The sequence below is a fragment of the Callospermophilus lateralis genome, chromosome 3 (genome assembly GCF_048772815.1).
Source record: "Callospermophilus lateralis isolate mCalLat2 chromosome 3, mCalLat2.hap1, whole genome shotgun sequence".
Taxonomy (NCBI): domain Eukaryota; kingdom Metazoa; phylum Chordata; class Mammalia; order Rodentia; family Sciuridae; genus Callospermophilus; species Callospermophilus lateralis.
The window spans coordinates 87,583,076-87,608,089 of record NC_135307.1 but is presented as its reverse complement, the minus strand read 5'-3'; the positions used below and the strand labels follow the sequence as shown (position 1 = coordinate 87,608,089).

Below are 25,014 nucleotides of genomic sequence, written 5' to 3'. Positions count from 1 at the left end.
GCTCAACAGACTGCCTGGAGATGGGAAATAAGCACCCTGGAGGGTTGAGGACAATATTTGGCTCACAACTTGGGCATGGAATCACTACCAACGGATGCTGAATCTCATGGAGAAAGGACAGGACCCTGGATGGAGCTGCCTTTTAGCCACCAATATCTCCTCTTAGATTCAGCATCTGCAAAATCAGGAGGTAAAATTAGTAGATCAGTGATTTTTAAACTGAGTTCCTGGGTATTCTGGCATCCCACAGAGAATGGAATGAGGAAGGAAAAGGACAGGCTGAATGAACAGGGGTGTGCACCCTCTAGCAGCCTAGCTTCCACCAGAGATGCTCAGTATATAAATTTCAGGTACTGACACTCATGAAAGTTTTTATTTGAACAAGTGTTCCACAGAATTCTATGGTCTCTATTCAAGGTCTCTGCAGCTCTGGTGGCAGCTCAGAAAGATCCTGAGCTGGAAAGAGAACCCAGAGGATCTGGTGAGGGAAGTCGGGTAGACCATGTGTTGGCTTCTAACCTATGGTGAAGCCAGGGAAGAAGCAGGTTGTGGGTTAGAGCCCTGAGATTGGGCTGATGAGCTGCAGAGATATATCGCACCTGCCTCTGTACCTGGGAAACAAACATACCTTTGGCCACAGCAGCCTGGGAACCACTCACTTTTCAGAGAGTTAGACCAGTGCCCCTTTCCCTTTTTCTGCCCTGATTCGTTCTCAGTGGACTCAAGTTGCTGATTGTCAACCTAGAGCTATTTAATCTCCCATGACCTCATGGTATGGTTCCTTACTGCTCAACTCAAGGATTACTACAGGGCAAAAGCTGTGCAAAAGAAAAGCTGTTCAGGAAGAGACCAGCACCCACCCTTGGGCATTCAGAGGTGGCCAATCTCCTTGAAGGGGAAACTCTATGTAGTGTCCCTCTTACTGTTCATCCCAGACCAAAGTTTGTTCCTTTGCCTCAGTTTCCCCCTTTAGAATATGGACATGAGAAAGGTATCCCTCTCTTGGTGGCTTGAACATGCATAGCTTCCTGAATATCATCATCTCCATGGTCCAGGTAGAGGAGAAACTAAGGGCTCCAGCTGCCCAAGCATTAGAACTATCCATCTTCCTTCTATTCCACTCCCCCCCTCCCCCTACCCAAGGCCTGCCTCTGACCACCATTCACCCTCAACCTGCTGCAGGGCCCAGCCTTGCTCCACATAAGTAAAGCTGCCAGCAGGGTCCTTTGTGGTGCTGCTCCCGTGTGGCACTGCCTAGGGGCCCCACCATGGGGCAACAGATGGACCTATGGTCTCCACAGAACAATGGTGGGGGAGGGGCCCTGGCATCGCCTGCCCCAAACAGGAAGCGCTGCATGAGCTTCAAAGGACTGGCAGGGCCAAGGGGCTGAGTGGTGGAGCCAGTGCCAGGATTGGCGGCTGCCTGAAGAGCTGCCTGCCAGCCTCAGGATGCCCAGCCTGGCGGTGGGGGTAGGGCTGTGGTGGTCAGAGCAGCTGGGGCTTGGGCAAAAGATGCCTTGCACCCTCAGGACAGCAGCCTCTGGCTTGGAAGCAGGTTGGGGAACGGGGGCTTGCACACTGGGCTGTTTCCCAGTTCAGCTGCCACTTGTCACTGCGTGGGGGACTGCAGGTTCTCTCCCAGGCCAAAGTCAGTCTGGCTCTCCAGCAAGCAACCATGAGGGGCAGGGCTGGCACCAAGCCTGCAGCCCACTCCCTGCCTCCTGATCCCAGCTGCTCTGCTCAGAGCCTTTTCCTCTCCACTTCCTGTTCACACAGGGGGGGGCGGGAAGTGGAGGGAGGAAGTTGGGGGAGGCGTGTAGGGGGGACCCATTGAATAAAAGGAATTAACCGTTTCCCTCCTCTGACCTCTGGGAATTTCCGCCTGTGAAAGTGTCTCGAAGAATCAGAGCTGCGGGAGTGGCGAGGTGTGCCCCTTCAGGCCCCCTCCCCCCACTCGGGGGTGGTGGGGCCAGATAACTCCCTCTGGGCCCCTAACCTTTTGTTTCCCTGGCGCCAGGGGGGCAGCGTCAAGGGCAGCCTGCAGACTGGTGGCCTCAGAGCCCCCTCCCAACCAATAATGTTGATGCCAGGCCCTCGGCAAGCGACCCGGGCCTTGGGAGGAGGGGCAGGAACCCAAGAATCGGTGGTCTCGGGAGGAATGAGCTCACATCTAGGCTGGCCAGGCTGAACCCCGCGCCTGTCAGGGCTGGTGCCCTTGGCTAGTCTGCCTTGGGAACTGGAGGAGGGAAGGCGGGTCGGCGGGGCCAGGGACTCCCAGTGGGCACACCCTCCGGTGACCACTCCCCCAGAAGCTGCGGTAGGGAGCGATGGGTTCGGGAATGCCAGTAGACAGCGCCTCCTAGTGCCGGAGGGCGACTGATCCCAGCGGCCCCTAGGGCCCTCTCAAGGGCGGGCCTCAGGAAGCACCTGCTCTTCAGGACCAGTGGCCGCCCTGTATCTCCCCCAGGTGGCTTCCTTGTTTACAGGCCTCCTGCCCTAGTCCCAGCGTCACTGCCTGTGGCCACTCCTCCTATTTCCAGTGACGGCTCCAGGAGCAGCTCATTCATCTTGGCCCCTGCCCACACAGCTGCTACCCCCCCCCCAACATACACTTTTGGCCCTCCCCCAGGCTTAGGGCCAAAGCTCTGAGGACCTTCTCTGTGCTCCATTCCAAGCCTTGCTTGATTTCCAGGGATCTAAAAGCTGTGGCTTCCCGTTGCCCTGACTCACCGGAACCCCTTCTGTTAGTGCCAGAGAAGCCTGGGGCCTTTTCCCAGGAAAGAGGAAAAAGCCTAGGACCAGATGGGCTCACTTAGAAGACAGAAGGGGCAGGAGCATCCCAGGCTGCTTTAGCCAAGCCCTCTGGGAGTGGGGAGCAATAGGGCAGTATTTGTTTAACTAACATATATTAGGCACCCATTATGTACAAGGACAGAAATCCCAAGCTGTTTTAGCTAAGTAAGCAACTGACCACACCAGTGGCAGACCAAGGTTTTATACTCAGTATTCACTGACAGTAGGGAAAAGGGAATCCCCCTGAGCCCTCCTTTAGTTACATGTAGGTATGAGGGAGCCTTAGGCTACATAGGGAGGAGAGGAGCCCCTCAAATCTTCTTGGAACAGTTTACGGGATTAGGGTCCCCCACAATGGGACCCCTCTCCTCTATCTGCTCCTACTCTTGCTTCTGGGGAAAGTTGGGGAGCCTGGGAGTCATTAAATGGGCAGTTTCCACCCCTCTCAGTTGGCAGAGACTATAAAGAGATTCTATTCTAGAGGTTAGGGAACTCAGGAGGGTGATTCAACCAGGATTGTGGGAGATAAAACTCCTAGGAGAGGATTAGGCTGGAGAAGAGACAGGAACATTTGCAGCTAGGTGAGCTTGATCCCAGCATGACTACAAGAACACATTATTTTCTACCAATATGGGCCAGTGGATAGATCATACCCAGAGCCTAGCAGGAGGCTGAGGGTGGGACTGTCCACTGAGCAAAAGGTGCTAAACTGCTGTCACTGGAAGGCCCTGCTCTAGGATTCCCCAGGACTTGGCCTCCAGCTCCAAATAAGAAAGTATAATCTGGGAGAAGGGGTATGTCACAGGAGCAAGGTGAGGAGAAAAGCCAAATGCTGTGAATAATGGTAGTAGCAAAGCCAAGGCAGAAGCAGTGAAGGCAGGTATCCAAGTTGGGAGAGGGCAAGTAAAATCTAGCATGTATAGGACAGTGGAGGGAAGAACAAGGGGTTTAGGGTTAACTGATTAACCAGTGGAGATTTCCAGAAAATTCTTGGGGCCACCAGGTAGGGAATAGATGAGGAAGTACCAATGACTCGAGAAACCAGTGCTCCAAGTTGATTGAGTTGGATGGATTCTGTGGGTGCAGCACCACCTGTTGGCCAGAGGGAACTCTGTGATTTAAAATGATGAGCTATAATATAATCCTCAACTGAGTCAAAAGATAGAGGAGGGAGACAAGGAAGAAAGTAAAATCTGATAAGATCTTCCTGTTTTCATCTCCAGGTGAAGGACCATGTGCCATGGCTTGAAGGTCTGCAGGGCCCTGGCAGACTCCTTGTGGCATCCCAGCCCCTCCTACATCATTAAGCTTAGCATCAACAAAGCCATCAATTCCAGCGCCACCAATGCAGTGCAGACATTTTAATGCTCTCCCAATGTCTTCTATGAGGTCCCCAGCTCCAGGGCGCCCCTCATAGTGGAGGTCCAGAGTGTGCACCAGGGCCACCATTAGTACCACCTTCCCCATCAGAGCTCAGGAAGTGGGAGGGCTATCTTTTCACTTCTGGTACACCTGGGGCAGAGAAGAGGAGGCTTTCTCTGACAGAGAAAGGTTGGGAGTCCAGAGGCCACAAAGCAAAGAAAGAAGGGTAATCCAGAAGATGAACAGGATGGGGAGTGACAAGGACAAAGGAACTGTTAGATACAGGAGTGGGAGTGGATCCAGTTTCTGACCTCTCCAGGCTGATGGCCTGAGTAACAGCAGTTCTAAGGTGGGTCTGAAGCACAGCAGGCAGCTGGCAGAATGCCCTCTCCGCTGACACTTCAGGATGACAGTTCTATTCCCACTCTCCAACATAACCACAGATGACTGAGCACAGATAGGGTGTGGCCTTCCCAAGAGGGCCAAGTAGCAGCTCCCCATGCCTGCCCATTCTTCACAGGACACCCTTCTACAGCCAGCTCAGATGCTCCTCCTCATAGCGCTGGGGGTCAATGAAGGGCCGGTCAATAGAACGGATCATCAGCTCCCCACAGTATACGCACTCAGCAGCCACCAGTTCATCTAGATCAGCTTTGAGCTGCTCTCGGCTGGGCCCTCCTGCTGCAGCCCCACCCTCAGCCTCCTTGGCTCGGGCAGAGCCCTTGGCTGGTGGGGGTGCAGCCCCCAGCTTCCGCTGCAGCTCCTCAAGCCGGGCCTGCTTATAGGCAGGCAGGCCAGGCCGCACGGCCTGCAGTAGGCAGTCAGCGTGGAACATGTGGCCACAGAGAAAAAGGTAAAAAGGGCGGTTAAGCAGAGGGAAATCACAAGTGGCGCATTTGTCCTGGGGCTCCACAGTGCCATAGCGGCCCCGTAGCTCCTGCAGGTCTCTCCGAATGCGCTGGGCGCTGGCTGTGGCCTCTTCCATCTCTCGCTGCAGCTCCTGGATATGATGGTTATAGGCCTTAAGTGAGCTACAGATCGCCTCCTTGAAGTGGTCAATGGTGACAAAATCAGGAAAGAAGGGTAGCACATCCTCGATCTTGAGCAGGGGGCAGCTGGCCAGGCAGGCCATGGCTGTCTGCACATCTTCCTCCTCCTGCACCACATGCCGAGCAATCTTCAGCCACAGCTTCTTTCGTAGTTCCTCATCCTCCTCAGGCAAGTCTGCACACTGCTTGGCCAGGTCCACGTCTACCTGTGGGGAAACTGGGGGTGTTAGGGTCAAGCCCCCTCCTCACCCAGGAAAGAGACTACAAGATAGACAGATGCCCAGGGAGAACCAGAGCCAGTAATGGGCCTGTTCCTGTCACAGCTATAAAAAAGAAGCTACTTATGTTGGTAGGGCTCCAATTTCAGAGAATTTAAAAATTACTTGGGGAACATGTTAAAAATATTGATTTTTGAGTCCTATCCTCAGACATTTTGATTCAGTAAATTCTGGGTTCAGGCCCAGGAATTTACATATTAAATAGCATTTCATTCGATCCTAAGGCAAGTGTAATTCATAATTTGAGAAAGGTAACTCAGCAGCTTCTCCTTCTACTCATATGTATGTGCCAGGCATTGTTCTGAGCGCTCTTTCTTTCTTTTTTTGAATATTTTTTAGTTGTAGATGAACATAATACCTTTGTTTGTTTGTTTCTTTTTTTTTTTTTTTTTAAATAAGCACTCTACTGACTAAGCTATACTCTCAGCCCTGATCTGTAATCTTTTTCTTTTTTTTAAAATATTTTATTTACATTTTAGTTTTCAGCAGACACAAACATCTTGTTTGTATGTGGTGCTGAGGTTTGAACCCGGGCCGCACGCATGCCAGGCGAGCGCGCTACTACTTGAGCCACATCCCCAGCCCTGTTTGTTTATCTTTATGAGATGCTGAGGATCGAATCCAGGGCCTCACACATGCTAGGTGAGCGCTCTACCACTGAGCTACAACCCCAGCCCCTGAGTGCTTTTCTCATGCAGTACATTATGGGGTAAAAAGAACTCTAACTAATTACTCCCATTTTATAGCTGAATAACCTGATGCATAGAAAGGTTCAGAAATTAGCCCAAGGTCACACAGTTTAAAAAATGGCAGAGCTCTTTAGAGTCCATGTCCTTAGATTCTATAGCATAGCACCTCTCTGGGAGAGAAGCCAGCACCCTCTAGCCTTGTCCCCTGCCAACTCTTCAGTCTCTGAACCTACTGCTCTCCAGGTTCCTCTCCTGACTGGGGACAAGACTTACCTGCAAGGCTAGATCCACAGCTTCCTCATATAGTTCCAGCACTTTGTAGACATGGACACAAGCACGGTGATGGCCATGCTCAGCACAGAGCCGCAGCGCATACTTGAGATCATAATGTACACGGTGTGGGCTGGCCCCAGCCTGCTCCAGGTAGGCCAGCAGCGAGGCTGGCTGGCCACGGGCATACAGTGACAGCAGGTAGTTGTGAATGGCCTGCTCAGTCTCCCCGAGCACATTCACACAGAATTCCATGTAGCGGATGGCCTGGCTCACCTGCTGGGTCTCTCCACCCTGGCTATAGTTCACCAGGGCAGGGATGAGCTGCCGGGCATCCAGTCGGTTGCCCAGCTCAATCCAGGCATCTACCAGCTGGCGAGGGATGTGACGAATGAGAATGGGTGAGAACTTGTAGAAAAGCTGGGGGTCACGGTGGCGAGAAAGCACAGCCAAGGCCTCCTCATAGGCCTCGTGCTGGCAGTGGTATGCCACCACCCGCTCATAGTCCTGCATGATCACTGCAAAGTATACCATGTGTTCCGTATCCCCATGACTGGCAAGCAGCTCATGAATAGAGGCCCGGCTGGCAAAAAGCCACTCCTTGTGGCGAGGGCTGATGAGGAAGGCACGGAAACGCTCCCGTGTTTCCCGGTAGAGATTCAGAGCCTCAGGGTCACCCTGCAGGGCCCCAAGCCGGCTCAGGTAGAGCTCTGTCAGCCAGGTGGTCAGCAGTGTGGCCTGGGTTCGCTCGGATGGCTTCAAACTGGCCAGTTTTCGCTGCAGGAACTCAGCCAGAGCCTCCTCCTGTCGGGCCTCCAAGAACTTAAGGGCAATCTCCTCAAAGTAGCTCTGGGTCAGGGCGTAGCAGCGGGCACTCTCCAGGTAGCGATGCTGGCGAAAGCAGAAGTCAGCCTCCCGGGCCAGGACTGTGTCCAGGCAGTCAGGCCGCTCTCGACAATATTCCTTGGCCAGGTCAAAGCGGTTCATGTCCAGGTAGGTGCGCCAGACATCCCGGGCTTCACGCTGCACATGGTAGCGGAAGACAGCGCGCTCAGTGTAGGCCCAGAGTTGGCCTGTGGTGGAGTCTTTCACCATGTGTTTGAGTGGCCCAAACTTCTCCAGGAAGTGATCCCGCAGCACCACCTGCCCAGTCAGTGTGCACACTGCCTCCACCCGGTCGGCCAGCAGCAACAGGAAGTGGAACTGTGTCAAGACGATGGCTAAGGGTGGGCTGGCCCCGGGACCTACTCCCTCTGGGTATTCCCAGACTCGCTCCTCACTCAGAAGGGAGTCAGGCCGGCCACAGTCCAATGAGCCATACAACACGCCATCCCCCATCATCCAGGCAAAAGCCCGGGGTGCAGAGCGCAGCTTGGGGGTATAGAAGGCCAACTCGCTGTAACCCAGGTTGCTGGGAAACTCACGGAATGGTGGTGGGTGATCTGTGTAGGCAGCAAAAAGCCCTGAGAAGCCCTGGGCCTCAGCCCCCTCTGCTGCTCGGCCTATGAACTGGAAGAGGCGCTGCCGAGTGGTAGCAATAACAAAGCCCCGCCCATCAGGGCCCCGTTCAGCCTCGAGGGAACACACAGGTGCTGGACCCCCTTCTTCATTTAGCACGTACAATGGACGGAAGTAGAGATCTGGGGCAGGGCCAAAAAGTCCACCTTCACTCGCTGAAAGCTCTGCTTCGAAGATCTGGCCTTGAGCAGTGCCAACCAGGATGGGTCCCGTGCTACTCTCAGTGCCCAGTGCCTTGTTCCAACCTACACTCTCCACCAGCTGTCCTTTCCAGCGTGCTAGTGGCCGTACTTTCTGTCCATTACGGTTCACATAGAGGACCTCAGTGCTGCTCAGAGCAATCAGCAGATGAGAGCCTAGAGAGGGCAGAATATGGCATCCTATAGGATGCTGCCATTTCTACCCTTAGCCCCCTCCTGGCCCCTTCCCTCCTCAGATCCCACCCTCCCAGGCAGTGACTGACCCAGAAGTCCCTGTCAGATCTTCACCACCACTTACCAGTATGGTCCAGGAACATCTTGTGAACTTTAGCATCATCCTTACGCCCCAACTCTACATGGTTGGGTTCACTTGCTTTGCCCAGGTCAATGCTGTGGGGATAAGAGCCACAGTATCACTCTAAAGAAGGGAAGATCCTCTTTTGGATTGTGAAATTCTCTGGCAAAATTCATAGTCATTCTTCCCTGAAATCTACATATACACCAAAATTCTGAATACAATCCCAAGAGAACCCTGAAACACAGATCCTATTAAGAACCCTCAATTCTGAGAAATCTCCCACTTCATTCTGAGAAGTCTTTCCCCTATGCTCAAAAGATCTCCAGTGTGGGGCTGTGGTTGTGGCTCAGGGGTAGAGTGCTTGCCTAGCACCTGTGAGGCACTGGGTTCAATCCTCAGCACTACATAAAATAAATAAATAAATAAATAAATAAATAAATAAATAAATAAAATAAAGGTATTGTGTCCATCTATACTTTAAGAGGAAAAAAGATCTCCAGTGCATATGGGAGGCTTATCCCAGACTGCTGGGGTAAGATGAGAACAACAGAGTTGCTGGTGGTTACTGAGCACTTTCTATATATCAAGCACTATGCCAAGAATTTAATCTAGTATTATCTCAATCTTCAAAATAACTTTGAATGCATCCATTTAAACTATATTTTTCTAATTAAATCCTTTCCAAGTTATATGCTTATTCTCACTAAATAATATAAATACGCATAAAGAAAAAGGTAATGATTTGCTTTTCAAACATCATTCCCAACCTAGAAAATTGATTAACATCTTTTTTCATGTTTATAACATAAATAGGTTTTTGTTGATGTTATTACCAAAAAAGCCTTCATATGTGTATTAATTTGTAATGTGCTTTTGTCAATTAGTGATATTTCATGAACATTCCATTAGTTAACAGGTATAGCTGTTTTTTTTTGGCTTTGTTTTGGTTTTGGGGTACAAAGGATTGAACTCAGGGGCACTTGACCATTGAGCCACATCCCCAGTCATATTTTGTATTTAATTTAGAGACAGGGTCTCACTGAGTTGCCTAGCACCGCACTTTTTGCTAAGACTGCTTTGAACTTGAAATCCTTCTGCCTCAGCCTCCAGGGCCACTGGGATTATAGGCGAGTGCCACAGCACCTGGCTAGAATTCATTTTGTCAGAGAGAGGCTCTGTTTACCCAAGATGGTTTTCTAGATAGATAAACAATTTTGATGACACTTTCGTCATATATTATTTCTATTCCTAGTGGATATACTTCAGGACTCTATATATTGTTCCAATGACCACTGTGACCAACTTGTAAGCTAGAGCTATATTTAACAGATGAAGGACCATGTTTAGAGAGATTAGGTGACTTGATAAAGATTCCATAGCTGGAGTTGGGCACAGTGGCACACGCCTGTAATCCCAATAGCTTGGGAGGCTGAGACAGGAGGATCATGAGTTCAAAGCCAACCCCAGCAATGGCGAGGTGATAAGCAACTCAGTGAGAACTTGTCTTTAAATAAAATATAAAATAGGGCTGGGGATGTGGCTCAGTGGTCAAGTGCCCCTGAATTCAATCCCTGGTACCTGCCCTCCAAAAAATGATCTCATAGCTGGGACTAGGCATAGTGGGGCATAACTGTAATCCCAGCTACTCGGGAGGCTGAGGAAGAGAGACTGCAAGTTCAAAGTCAGCCTAGGCAATTTAGCAAGACCCTATCTCAAAATAAAAAGTAAAAAGGAGGTGGGTAGGGATGTAACTTAATGATAAAGTGCCCCTCTGCTCAATCCCTACTACTGAAAAAAAAAAAAAAAAAAAAAATTCCAAGCTCCTAAGTGGCATCGCTGGAATCTGAATATGTCTGTCTGATTCTTAGCTACTACTACTACTACAACACTATGTTGGTTCAGGAACAAATAGAACACATCCTTAAAATTCCAAATCCACTGCTTCCGTTGCCCCGAGTGAAAGAAAGGCCCCATCTAATACCCTTCCATTCCCTATTGCAAAAGCTTTTGGGATCTAAATTACCGGAGCAGTGAATCCTTGCCCAGGCTCATGCAGAGCTGATTGCAGGAGACCACAAGACTGGTGATTCGCTCAGAAGGAGTAAAGTCAATGCGCTGCTTTGTGAAGATGGGCACTTCCTTCTCCAGCTGGGCATTCACATACCCTACAGGCGAGAAGTTTAGAAAACGCTAGTTATGGAAGAGACAGGCAACAAAACCAAACAAAAAAACCCAAGAAACAACAGTGCTACATGACATTCTCCCAGTAGTTCCTCCCCACCCACACTTTAACAAATAGTTTGAGATCAAGTCATTTGTTGTAAGGGTCTTGGCCTCTTCTCACACTTCTGACAGCAAGAAGTGGTTGATTCTTGATCACCTGAGATGCTATTACAGCAGGATGTACCTAGTTCCAGTGGTAATGGGAGGGGAGGAAGGTGTGAGTCTTACAGGGAGTTGATTTGAGCATTCTCTTTTATCAGTCTTTGGTCCCACAACCCCTGTTTAGCTTAATCCCAACTCCATTATCTATCTCCTCCCTGAACATGCAGTAGTGAAAAAACAGTGAGTTTTCAGAAGCCTGAAGGCAGAGGGAGCCCTGGGGAACCGCTCCAATCATTGGTGTTAACAAAACTGCAGCAGCTTTCTCATTAGACAATTGCTCAAAATGTGACCAGCTCTCTGCCAACTCTGCACTACTTTCTACAAAAATTTCCCTGAACACAGCTCTAGCTAAGGCCAAGAATATCTCATCTCCATTTCTCCCAGATCAGTGACAAATTCCCTTTAGGACCATCCCTCCTTCTACAACATTCCTCTTCCACAAATTTCATTATCCTATTCTCACTCGGGTCTGGTGAGAAAGCAGAAAAAACAGGTATCAGGAAAAACCTGTATTCTATTTTCGATTCTCCCAATAGCTCAACTGCGGCCCTGTAGGCAAGTATTTCCTTAACTGAGCCCCACTTCCCTCTTTAGAAAGGACCCTAGTGGCAGGCCCTAGATCATGCGGCTGCTCTTATGGCTCTTTCAAACTTCCACCATTCGCCAGCTGGGAGCCAAGAGAGCTGGAGGAAAATAAGGAGTCGCAAAATTGAAGTTCCGGAGGTGATTCCGAGCTTTTGGAGCCGCCCTTCCCGCTCAGGCCCCAAAGGTGCCGAAAGGGGGCATCGGCACCCCTCTCTTTCTTACCCGAGTGGGGGATTGCCACATTAGGGCAGCCGGGTTGCAAGACGGCGGAGCGCGACAGCGAGTCCTCATACTCATCCAGGATGGACGCCATGGTGTTCTACCTCTGGGTCCTTCGTCCGGGGCGCGGAGATCACGACTGGGCTGCCCCCAGGGATCCCCGTCGCCCCGGACTGGAAGCTGCGACTCCCCAGCCTCTGAGAGATCCTGGGAACCAGCCACCGCGGCCTCCTAGGACGTTCTCGCTCTCGCCTTATAGAGAAAGAAGGTGGGAGAGTCCTTCCCCTTGAATCTGGAGCAATCTTGCACCCCACTCGGTCCCCAAGTGATCACAAACTCCCCTTAGACGATCCCCCAACCTCGCCCGGCAGCTCAGCTGACTCCCGCTCCCCTGGCGCGCGCCTATGGCGTAACTTCCGGGTTCTCAGAGCCCCGCGTTTGCGGGAGCAGACAGCCGCCAGGCCTCCACCCGCAGGCGCCGCAGGGGCTGCGAGGGCGGGGTGGGGCCGAGGCGGGTGGGCCCCTAGTGGCCCGAGCGCTGCCGGCTGGTGGGCGTGCCCTGCCTACGCAAGTCCCTCCCTCCAGGCCCTGCTGCAGTTCCGGATCTCCACACTAGGGGGAAGTCCCGGCTTTCTCAGCCCCTTTCCTGACGCTCCCCGCGCAGTCCAGCCTCAGCGTAGCGGTTTCGCAGCTCTCAAGGCCAGGCTTCCCTTTCTCAGATGGTCTGCTCAGCCTCTCCAACAGCCCGCTGCCCTAGATACCCTCCCTAGGACCTCCTGTTCCTTAATCTAATCATTATTTTTGTCTACCTTCACACGACACAGGCAAAGCCGGGCGAAGTGGCGGTGATCCCAGTTAGTTGGGAGACTGAGAAGGGGGGGGGGGGGTAGCAAGTTTGAGGCCAGTCTTGTCTTGGCAAGTTTAAGTGGCAACTTAGCAAGACCCTATCTTGGTAGCTGCGGTGGACCAATAAATAGATCATTAACATTAGAAGTGATTGAGATCACTTATGCATAAGGTCACTCGATCCACAAATGAGCATCCCTCTGTGCCAGGTTCTGGGGACATGGCAGAGAGAACAAAACCAACCAAGGTCTCTGGCCTCATGGTGCGCGGCCAGCGACGTGACCACAGGACTGTGGGAACATGGAGGAGCAAGGAACATATACCCAAAAAGCCTAGCAGGAATGAAGGACAAATGGAGGTGGTGGAAAAGGTGAGAGCCACTAGCCAAAGTCAGAGAAGTAATCCTAAGGCCCAGAAATTTGAGGGCTTGGACCAGGTGCACATCTGCAATCCAAGATGCTGGGTAGACTGAGGCAGAGGATGGGGAGTTAAAAGCCAGCCTCAGCAACTTAGTGAGGCCCTAAGCAATTTAGCAAGACCCTGTTTCTAAATAAAATATTAAAAAGGACTGGGGATGTGGTTCAGTGGTTAAGCACCCCTGGGTTCAATCCCTGGTACCAAAAAAAAAAAAAAAAAAAAAAAAAAAAAAAAAAAAAGTTTGAGGGCTCAAGTGCAACTACATTTGGGTTTCTGTCTTCCATCTGCCTAGGTGACCCAGATGAAATCTGTCTCCTTCTGGGGCCCCCTTGCTAACATGAAAGGCTTTCAGCCAGGGTCACAGCTGCCCTCACTTTTGCAGGTAACCCCATCCTAAAAATGAAAAGTGCCCTTTCACTCTCAAAGGCATGCAGGTTTGCACTATACCTTACATTCTTGCTGAACTTTCCAGCCAGAACTGTGACATCCCTGCAACTCCTACTGAGGGCTATCAGAGCCTGGCAATGTACTGGCTCTGGAGGCATTAAAAGGACAAACTGTCTAGGATGCCTCCCACTATACCAGGGTCCTACTTTTCCTGCCCAAACCTGCAATTGTGACACCACTTTCCAGAAGGAGGCCCCAGATTGGAGGAGGGAGGTTCCAAAGCTGGATGGTAGGCAAGAGGTTTCCACCTTGGGAAAAGTGATCCAGGCAGCTGCCCTGCCCCAAGCATAAAGCTCCACCCCATATCACCTGCCATCTGCCTTCAGGTTTGGACAGAGCATGGGAATGTCCATGTTGCATGAAGTACATTAGCAGTTGAAGGCCAGCATACCTATGAGGGTTGTCTCAGGGACACAGAGTACTTCCAGCCACTTCATCACTGTCCTGTGTCCTGTCTCTGGTTTGTATGGGGTGGGGCCTAGGTGAACCTTGCTTGCTGTAGATTCTACATTCTGCTTGGTGGGCTGGTTACAGAAATTCACCTCTACATGCTCATCCTTCAATCCTTTGGCTGTACTATGGAGTAGGAACCAGAGATCAGCCTTCTTATCCCTGTTCAGCCACTAAGTAGCTATGCTACTACATAGCAGATGCTCTTAACCTCAGTTGCCTCCTCTACAGAAACAGAATACATACCCAGTACATCTGTTTGAGGAGTAAATGAGGTGATCTAGGTGAAAGCTCATTGCTATAGTGTAATATCTAACACGCAACACGAGCTCAATAAACTCTAAATGTGGCTTTAACCTCAGTACTTCTCAAATCCACCTTCTCTGTGAAGCCTCCCTGTACCCCTCAGAACTGCTATGACTTTTCTTATCCTGGCCACTTGGGGGCACCCAATTATGAAGTATGGGCATTTTGCTTTGATACGTAACAAATTGATAGTAAGAAGTAATTCAGACATCTTTGAACATGGGACTACACAGGTACCTTAGGGAACTCTCAGCTGGAGATGTGGGTCTACTGGTCTTTAGTCCTCAGAGTCAGTTTGGTGGGTGCCATAAGATAGGTAAGGGCTGATTGTTTGGCCAACAAGAATTTGAGTATGAAAGCAGTTGAATTTGAGCTACGATTTGAAGTACACATATAATCTCCAAAGACAAAGAAGGAAAGGCATTATGTAGGCTTTAAAAACTAAAAGCAAGTCCTGCAAACAATGTGGGGGTAATGTTTGGGAGTTAAAAGCTGGAGTGCTACGGAGCAGGGGACTGAAATGGGATGGGCCATGACTAGGTTGTGGTAGCTATGGAATGGGCCATCAGAAGGGAATGAAATCATCTGATGTGGGTTATAGAAAGATGGGTGGTGGCTTGGGTGGAGCTCACCCCAGGAGGGATCTGATCTAAGGCAGAGACAGAGAAACTGTGAGGTTCCAAACAGGGGAAAGAGTAGGCTAGAAAGACAGGGAAGACATTTATAAGAAAATGTTCCTGGACTTAGTGGCAAGTTAGAGGTGGAGGGTAAAAGAAAAGTGCAGGGGCTGGGGTTGTGGCTCAGTGGCAGAGCACTTGCCTAGAACATGGGTTGGCACTGGGTTGGATTATCGGCACCACATAAAATAATAATAATAATATAAACAAATAAATAAATGTCTCATGTCCATCTGCAACTAAAAAAAAAAAAAAAAAAAAAAAGTGCAGGGCAGCTCTTTAGAGAGACCTGGCAAATGGTGGCATTGACACCATTGTCTGTGGTAGGAGAGGAACTGTGTAGAATTGGGTGGAGATTACATGACTGAGCTCATCCTGGACAGTTGCCCATGACACCTGTAGGGCACTTACTGGGGAAGCCCCTGGGCTCAATTCCCAGAACTTAAAATTTAAAAAAAAGGAAGGAAGGGAGGGAGGGAGGGAGGGAGGAAGGAAGGAAGGAAGGAAGGAAGGAAGGAAGGAAGGAAGGGACTCAATGCAAGTTAACTATGAGTTGTAACTCTTGACCAAATTCAGACCCAGACCAAAAGGAATGATTCAATTGATTTAATTAAAGACTACGTGTTCTTCCTTCCTTCCCTCCTTCCTCCTCTCTCCCTCCTCCTTTGCTTGCTTGTGCTAGGGATTAAATTTAGGGTCTCAGACACAGTAGGCAAGTGCTCTGCTACTGAACTATGTCCTACACTTCCAGGCATAGATTTTTTAAAAAATGGTTTTAGATTAACAGAAAAAATTGGAAAATAGTACAGAGAGTTCCCATATACCTCACATACAGTTTCTCTTATGATATCTTACATTAGTGTGTTACTTATGTCAAAATTAATAAACTAATATAGATAAGTTAATATTAATTAAATTGATACTATCTTCAGATTTCTTTAGTTTTTACCCCCCAATATCTCTTTTCTGGTTCAGAATCCCATCCAGGATATCACTTTATATTTAGATGTCATATTTGCTTAAGCTTCTCTTGAATTGTGGCAGTTTTTCAGATTTTCCTTGTTTTTGGTTTTTTTGTTTTGTTTTTTAGTACTGGGGATGGAACCCAGGGCCTCATACATACTAGGCTCTACCATTGAGCTACATCCCAAGAACTTTTACTTTTTATTTTTAAATTGAGACAGGGTGGCCTTGAACTTGTGATCCTTCTCCATCAGCCTCCCCAGTAATTAACCAGAATTTCAGGTGTGCGCCACTGTACCTGACACAGTTTCCTTGTTTTTTATTTTTATTTTTATTTTTTTTTTTTAGTACTGGGAATGGAACCATTTTTCTTGTTTTTGACAACCTTGATGATTTTATTTTATTTTTCCCAGTGCTGGGGCCCAAACCCAGGCCATCAATTATCTTGATTGAGCTTGTATTTTGTAGGATACTCTCTATTAGAATTTCACTGGTTTTTTTTTTTTTTCATGTTTGACTTGGGTTATTTATGGATTTGGAGGAGGTAGAATACCATTATCATCATATCATATGACTTATCACTGTTGATATTGTTTCTGATCACCTGACCAAGATAGCGTTTTTCAGGTCTTTCCACTGTAAACTTTCTTGTTCTACTTTCCATGCTGTTCTCTTTGGAAGGAAATCATGACACACTCTGCACTTAAGTAGTAGAGGGTTTTGCTTCCTGGAATGTGAAATCTTTATACAAATCCTTTGAAATTCTGCATGGGAGGTTTAGGCTTTTCTTGTTTGTACTAGGGATTGAACCCAGGGGTGCTTAACCACTGAGCCACATCCCTAGCTCATTTTTATATTTTATTTAGAGCCAGGGTCTCACTGAGTTGCTTAGGCCCTTGCTAAGTTGCAAATGCTGCCTTTGAACTTATCTATCTTCCTGTCTCACACTCTCAAGCCACTGGGATTACAGCAGTTTACCACTGCACCTCATAAGATGTGGCTTTTTTGTGTGTGTGTAGGGGTTGCACCCAGGGCCTCATACTTGCCAGGTAAGTGTTTTACCACTGAACTATATATCTAGCCATTTTCTTAAAATATATATTTTTAGTTGTAGTTGGACATACCTTTATTTATTTATTTTTATGTAGTGCTGAGGATTGAACCCAGCACCTCGAATAAGCTAGGCGAGCGTTCTATCACTGAGCCACACCCCCAGCCCTAATATACAGCCATTTTTCAAATTTAATTTAATTTTATATTATATATTTTAAAATATATTTTACTATTTTTTTGGAACAGGGTCTTGCTAAAGTTTTTAGGTTGGCCTCAAACTTGTGGTCATCTTGCCTCTCCTCCCAAGCAGCAGGGATTATAGAGTATGCCACCATACCTGGCTAGATTTATTTTTAAATTTAATTTTTATTTTAACTATTATAATATATTTTTGCAATTTAACAATGTAGCTAAAAGACTTAAACCCAGCAGTCCTTTGCCTCATCCCAGTTAAATTCCACCTTTACTAATCACTCAGTGCCTGGGACTTGCTGATCTAAGGCTGTTCCTAGAATGCACCACACCCTCTTGACATTTTGGTATTTGATCTTGGGATTTTGCACCCTCTGGAATGCCTGCTTTTTCTGGTCCTCCTCCTCTTGCCAGATGTCTCTCTGTCTCTGTCTCTCTTTCTTGGCAGACAGGGATGCGTGTCTCTTGCTCACCACCTCCTGGCACAGGGCCTGGCACATATTTGGCTCTGGTTGAAATATGCTGAAGAAAAGGAGGCCCTTGACCCACTCAGAACATCTTTTTTCCCCCTCCTGTTTATTTCTAGATGTGTCCAAATCTACTCAAATAGCCCCAGTTCTCAAAAGCCTCCCCTTCCCATTACTGTCATCCCTTTACTCTCTGGGTGAAGGTTAAAGCCCTGCTCAAGGCATGTGTCTATCCAGCCTGAACTCTTCCCCACCCCCATCCAAGACTGTAGGACCAGTGGCCTCACTTGTCTAGATGGGAAATGAGCATCCTCTGGTCAGGGGTCCTCTAACAGGGGACATGAAAGGATTTCCAAAGGGACACAGGGCACAAAATAGTTTTAAGGAAATCAGTTTCTAGAACCTCAGCTTCCTTGGGGTCTTGCCTAAATGTTCCCAGCAGCAGAAGATACCCAGAAGTAAATGGTAGTTCCCCTTTCTACCTCCTCTTCCTAAATTACAAAACAAAAGGTCACCACTTGCCCAGCATGATGGTGAAACCTCACCAAACCCCCACCCTGTGATGCATTGGGGAACAAGGGAGTATAAAAATCTCCAGGGAGTTCAGTGAAGAGACCACTTGAATTACTGGTGGTGTTCCTGACAAAGAGACCAATGACCAGGTAACAAGTCCTTTGTGCATCAAATGGTTTCCAGTTCTTTCTCTATCTATCTATCTATCTATCTATCTATACATATATATCTTTATTTTTTTATTTTTATGTAGTGCTGAGGATCAGATCCAGTGCCTCACACATGCTAGGTGAGCACTCTACCACTGAGCTACCGCCCCAGCCCTCCAGTTCTTTAATTTGAATAAAATTTGAGTGCCTAATCAGATTTTAACTGTCTGAAAAAAAAGTCACTATTGTTTTGGGCATATAACTTGGAAATGGGTCAAATAATAGAGTTAACAGCGTTATACCAAACCTCCTTCCCCATTCCAATCAATGATTTATGTGAACGAGATTTTCCCACAAAACAAAATTCAAAAAGGTGTGTTAGCACAAGCCCATAATCTCAGTGACTTGGGAGGCTGAGACAGGAGGATTGCAAGTTTGAGACCAACCTGGACAACTTAGTGAAATCCTGTCCCCCCAAAATAAGATAAAAAGTGCCTTGGAGTGTAGCCTAAAATGGCTGGGGGTATAGCCCAATGGTAGAATGCTCTTTGGTTCAGTTCCCAGTACCTGTGTGTGTGTGTGTGTGTGTGTGTGTGTGTGCGCGCGCGCGCACGCGAATATTACTTTTTGTTTGTATATATATGAAATCAATGCTTGTTTCGATATTCTACTCACAACTATATGAACTAACTTAATTTAAAATAAAATAAGGGCTGGGCCAAGTGCAATAGCACAAGTGTATAATAATAGCAGCTCAGGAGGTTGAGGTAGGAGGATAGCAAGTTCAAAGCCAGCCTCAGCAACTCAGTGAGATCCTGTCTCTAACCAAACTACAAAACAAACAAACAACAACAAAAAAACAAAACAAAACAGGGAGACTAGCATGTAGCTCAGTGGTTAAGTGTCCCTGTGTTCAATCTACAGTACAAAAAGAGAGAGAAAGAGAGATTGAACCAGGTAAGATCTTTAGGTCACGCGGATTCTGCCCTGGTGAGTGGATTAATCCATTTATGTATTAATGGATTATCTCAAGAATGGGCCTAGCATTAATGTCTCCTGTGTACACCCTGTTACCATGTGATGCCCTATGTTGCCTCAGAACCCTGCAGAGATTCTCACCAGTACAATAGCCCTCATCTTAGATTTACCAGCCTCCAGAACCATAAGCTAGATGAACTTTAACATTTATAAATTACCCAGTCTGTGGTATTCAGTTATAGCAACAGAAAAAGAATAAGACAAGTGGAGTCTTATTCTTTTTCTGCCTTAGTGAGGTCACCACCTGTGCCTGGAGCCCCTCCAAGACTGGCTTTGCTCTTCCAACCACCACCCTCTATGCTGCTTCCAGTGACTTCCTTGACCAAGTCGTCAAGGCCTCTTTTCTCAGATATGGAATCCAATTCAGCCAATGTTGGCCAGCACTCTAGCCTCTCTGAACTTCCCCTCTCCCTTCCTCAAATGTATGTTTTCCTCCTCCTCCTCCTCTTCTTCCTCCTCTTCTTCCTCTCCTTCTCCTTCGTACCAGGGATTAAATTTAGGGGCTTAACCACTGGGCCACACCCTAGTCCTTTTGTGTATTTTATTTAGGGACAAGGTCTCACCAAGTTGCTTGGAGCCTCCCTGGGTTGTTGAGGCTAGGGAGCTTTGCTGAGGCTTTGAACTTGCAATCCTCCTCCCTCAGCCGCTTGAGCTACTGGGATTACAGGCGTGTGCCACCATGCCCAGCCATCCCTTCCTCAACTATAAACCGTGAGGGTAGAACCACTCTCTAAAAGTCAATTTAGACTTGAGGATAGTGTCCAGAAATAATGGTTTCAGGGCACTGTCTCAGAGCCGAATGTCATTCTTATCCACTTCTTATTCTAGGAAACATTTAAAAAATGCATGACAAGCCGGGGTGCAATGGCGCATGCCTATAAAATCCCAGCTGCTCTGGAGGCTGAGGCAGGAGGATTGTAAGTTCCAAGCCAGCCTCAGCAATTTAAGAAGGCCCTAAGCAACTTAGCAAGACCCTGTTTCAAAATAAAAAATAGAAACAGCTGAGGATGTGGCTCAGTAGTTAAACGTCCCTGGGTTCAAAACCTAGTGCCAGAAAAAAAAAAAAAACAAGAAAGAAAAAGAAAGAAAGAAAAGAAAAAAGAGGCATCATACTGGATGCAGTAGTGTACACCCATAATCCCAGTAGCTCAGTAGGCTGAGGCAGGAGGATCACAAATTTGAAGCCAGCCTCAGCAATTTAGTGAGGTCATAATATTCTATTTCAAAATAAAATATTAAAAAAGTTGGGAGCTGGGGATGTGGCTCAAGCGGTAGCGTGCTGGACTGGCATGAGTGCGGCTAGGGTTCGATCCTCAGCACCACATACAAAGATGTTGTGTCCTCCAAAAAACTAAAAAAAAAAAATATTAAAAATTCTCTCCCTCTCTCTCTCTCTCACTCTCTCTTTAAAAAAAATAAAAATAAAAAAATAAACACATGTCAAAGAAAAAAAAAAGGTTGGGAGCTGGGCACGGTGGTGCACGTTGGTAATCCCAGTGGTTTGGGAGGCTGAGATAGGAGAATTGTGAGCTCAAAGCCAGTCTCAGCAACTGCAAGGCACTAAGCAACTCAGTGAGACCCTGTATAAATAAACTACAAAAAATAGGCCTGGGGATGTGGCTCAGTGGTTGAGTGCCCCTGAGTTCAATCCCTATACCAAAAAAAAAAAAAAAAAAAAAGTTTGGGGTAGCTCAGTGGTAAAGCACCAGCTGGGTGCAACCTCCCCCCGCCCCACCCCATACCCAACCCCCATCTCAGAAAGACAACTCAACCAAGCCAGGAAGCCTTCTCTGATTAATGTGAAACCTAATAAAATCTAACAGCTACTCCTTATCCTGCCCACAGCCCTAACAACCTTGTAGATCATAAGACCTGACACATTGTAAGTACTTGGGAAGCGCCTGCTGACTGAACTTATGACTTGACCCATTATTGGGCAGTACACATAGCACATTATGCTGTACCTGTATGTTACAATTAAATTTGTACATATATTCAACCATATGACTTCTTACAAAAAATTGTTTTTAAACTTTTAAAAAATGATGGTTTCTTGTATTAAAAACAATAGAAACAACACAATAGCAAAACCCAAACTGGGGGCTGGGGCTGGGGCTCAGCGGTAGAGCTCTCCCCTAGCACGGGTGGGACCCAGGTTTGATCCTCAGCACCACATAAAAATAAAGGCATTGTGCTGTGTCCATTTACACCTAAAAAAAAAATAAATATTAATTTTTTTTATGTTACTCTCGTGTCTGGCTTCTTTTGCTCAGTAAAAAAAAAATGAATAAACAAAATAAAGGTATCATGTCCATCTACAAAAAAATATATATATTTTAAAAAATTCAAACTTTTTTAAAAGACTAAGAACACCAAGTGTTGCAAGGTTATGCAGCAAACACAGCTCTCATACATTGCTGGTGGGAATATAAAATAGTACAGCCACTAACAGCCACTTAACACACATATTTACCCTATGACCCAGTAATTCCACACCTGAGCACTTATCCAAGAGAAGTGAAAACGTATGTCCACACAAGATTTTTTTAAATTTGCAATCAGGGATTGAACCCAGAACTTTCTACCACTGAGCTACATCCTCAGTGCTTTTTATTTATTTATTTATTTATTTATTTATTTTTAAATTTAATTTAATTTAATTTTTTTATTTATTAGTTACTCAAAACATTGCATTTTTTTTTTTTAGAGAGAGAATTTTAATATTTATTTTTTTTAGTTTTCGGCGGACACAACATCTTTGTTTTGTATTTGGTGCTGAGGATCCAACCCAGGCCGCACGCATGCCAGGAGAGCGCGCTACCGCTTGAGCCACATCCCCAGCCCCCATTACATTGTTTTTTGTTTGTTTGTTTTGTTTTGTTTTGTTTTGTTTATTTATTAGTTGCTCAAAACATTACATTGTATTTTTTTAAATTTAAGACACAGTCTCACTAGGTGACCCAGGCCAGCCTTGAACTCGTGATCCTGCTGCCTCAGCCTTCCTAGTAGCTAGGGATACTGTTGTGTGCCACCTTGCCTAGTCCACCCAAAGATTTGCACATGAATGTTTATAGTAGCCCCAACTGTAAACAAATGTCTATCAACAGAGAATGAACAAACTGTGACATAACTATACAATAGAATACTACTTGGCAATGAGAAAGAGCACACTACTGTTATGGTAGTATGAGCAAATCTAGAAACATACTGAGGAAGCTGGGCATAGCTGGGCATGGTAGTGCATGCCCGGAATCTCAGCTACTGAGGAGGCTAAGGCAGGAAGTTGGCAAGTTCAAGAAGACCCTATCTAAAAATGAAATAAAATTAGGGCTGGTAGATGGTAGAACATTTGCTTATCATGTGCAAAACCCATGTTCAGTACTATAAAAGAAACAAAATCATACTGAGCAAAAGAAGCCAGACACGAGAGTACATAAAGCATGATTCTATTTAGTTGAAATTCTAAAATAGCAAAATGAGCGGGACATTGTGGTGCACACCTGTAATCCCAGCAGTTCAGGAGGCTAAGGCAGGAAGACTACAAGTTCCAGGCCAGCCTCAGAAATTTAGTGAGGCCCTAAGGAACTTAGTGAGACCCTGTCTCAAAATAAGAAGAATGACTAGGAAGAAAAAGAGGAGGAGAGAAGGGAGGAGGGGGAAGGAGAGGGGGAGGGGAGGGGGAGGGGGAGGGGAGGAGGAGGAAGGGGAAGAGGGAGAGGAAGAAGGAGGAGGAGGAAGAGGGGAAGAAGGAGGTGGGAAGGGGAAAGAGAAGAAGAAGAAGAAGAAAAAAAAAGGAATGGGAATGTAGCTCAGTCGTAAAAGTGCCCCTGAGTTCAATCCTCAGGACCAAACCAAATTAAAACAAAAACTCCAGAAAAACATGTGAGCTATAATGGCAGAAAGCTGATCTCTGTTCACCTGCAATCTAGTATGGCAGTAAGAAATTATCTAGAAAGAAGCAAGATGGAACTTTTAAGGGAAGATGGAGAAGTTTCACAACTTGATTGTGGTGGTAGTAATTACATAAATGAAGTTATAGGTTGAATTATGGCCAGGCATTGTGGTACATACTTACAATCTGTTACTCCGGAGGCTGAAGCAGGAAGATTATAAGTTTGAGGGCAGCTTGGGCAACTTATTGACACACTATCTCAAAATAAAAAATAAATCAGGCTGGGGATATAGCTCAGTGGTAGAGCATTTGTGTGCCCCTGGGTTCAATCTCCAGTACCACAAAAATTGGAGGGGGAAGCTCAATGAGCTATGAACTTCAAGTGGATGCATCTTATTGTAGGTAAATGATATAGCAATAAAATTGATTACAACACAAAATTTTTAAAAGTTCTCTGTGGCTGGGGTCTAACTCAGTGGTAGAGCACTTTTATATAAGGCAAAAGATAATAGAACAATAGATGACCGCTTTATCATCCTAATTCTTATGGGGAGACTGAGAGGCTGGTGGTAAAATAATGAACCAGGTTTCAAAGCCTTCTCTCTCTCTAAGCTGTGAGGTCTCAGAAAAATCATTTAATCCCTACAGAGGCTCAGTTTCCTCATCTGTAAAATAAAACATAATAGCAGGAGAAGGGAAAGAGGGTGGGAAAAATAGACACTTACAAAATAGGAAATAACAATACTACTATATTAGAATGATGATTTGAACCAAAGCTAATTTCTTTTTGTGTGCCCTGAGTCACAGAAGACAGAATTCTGAAACTTACTTCCACTGAAAAATGGTACTGCTGATTCTTAGGCAGGGTCTTGATTTCACCTGAGAAAACTTGCCCTGATCCCAGGGAAGATGGTATAAGAGTGCACCGTCACAGAACACTCTTATGTATCAGCTCTGTTCTAAGCCCTCCCCAGGAACCATTGCATCTCCACCACATTATAAGGTAGATTCTATTTTATCTATCTATCTATCTATCTATCTATCTATCTATCTATCTATCTATCTATCTATCATCTATCTATCTATTTATTTTGGTACTGGGGATTGAACTCAGGGGCACTTAACCACTGAGCCATATCCCCAGCCCTTTTTATTTATTTATTTATTTTTGGAGACAGACTATTGACAAGTTGCTTAGGGCCTTGATAAATTGCTGAGGCTGACCTGGAACTTGCAATTCTTCTGCCTTCGCCTCCTGAGTTGCTGGGATTACAGGCATTCGCCACCATGCCCAGCAGTTGATACTATTTTAATTTCATTTTACAGACTAAGAAACTGAGGCCTGAAGAAGACAACTGCTGGCAAGTGGTACAACCTGGATACCAATTTAGGTCCTTTGGCACAGAGCCCAGGCACATGACTTTCAATCAGTATGCGTCTTGTTGCCAAAATTGTAATTTGAGATAAAAGAGAGGAAAGGAGTTCAATTTAGAAATAATAGCTTTATACAAATTTAAATGTGAACAAAACCTAATACCTTTCATATCAGTATTCTTACAAAAAATAAAAAATAAAAACTGATGTCATGTCCATTTGGAAAATCCTGTTCTGTTTCTAGTTTCAGTTGTTGCCATCCTTCTAGAGAGCAGGTGGGGGGTACTAACAGGGGCAAAAGGGATCTAGTTAGGGTGACTGCCATCCTGGTTTTAGCACTGGAAGTGCCACACCCCCTGGTCTTGGCCACCTTAGGACTTGTGGTCTCCCAGTGAAATATCCCCAAGGAAAAGAGAAGGGATATGTGAACTTGGGGATCTGGTTTCTGCAGTCCCCTCCAGCTCCTTTCTCATAACTTTTCCTCAGCCTCCCTGAGCTGCATTTAGAACTGAAATGGACTGACCACACTCTCTTTCCCTGCTGGGCTTGATGCCTGCTGTGGCTTCAGGCTTTTCCACATCTTC

General features: G+C 46.7%; 1 protein-coding gene across 1 annotated transcript; it reads right to left on the bottom strand.

Moving 5' to 3' along the window:
* Positions 1-4,124: 4,124 nt before the first annotated feature.
* Positions 4,125-12,050, bottom strand: Vps18 (VPS18 core subunit of CORVET and HOPS complexes). Its single transcript, XM_076850573.1, has 5 exons — positions 11,650-12,050; positions 10,481-10,622; positions 8,458-8,549; positions 6,445-8,315; positions 4,125-5,410 (listed from the first exon to the last, which is right to left on the bottom strand). The coding sequence occupies exons 1-5, from the start codon at positions 11,738-11,740 to the stop codon at positions 4,685-4,687; spliced, it is 2,922 nt and encodes a 973-aa protein (XP_076706688.1). The 5' UTR covers positions 11,741-12,050; the 3' UTR covers positions 4,125-4,684.
* Positions 12,051-25,014: the final 12,964 nt, after the last annotated feature.

Coding starts and splice junctions, on each gene's coding strand:
- Vps18 (XM_076850573.1), bottom strand. CDS start 11,740: ATGGCGTCCATCCTGGATGAGTATGAGGACTCGCTGTCGCGCTCCGCC. Junction 10,623..11,649: donor TGTGGCAATCCCCCACTCGG/GTAAGAAAGAGA, acceptor TCTCGCCTGTAG/GGTATGTGAATGCCCAGCTG. Junction 8,550..10,480: donor GGCAAGGATTCACTGCTCCG/GTAATTTAGATC, acceptor TTATCCCCACAG/CATTGACCTGGGCAAAGCAA.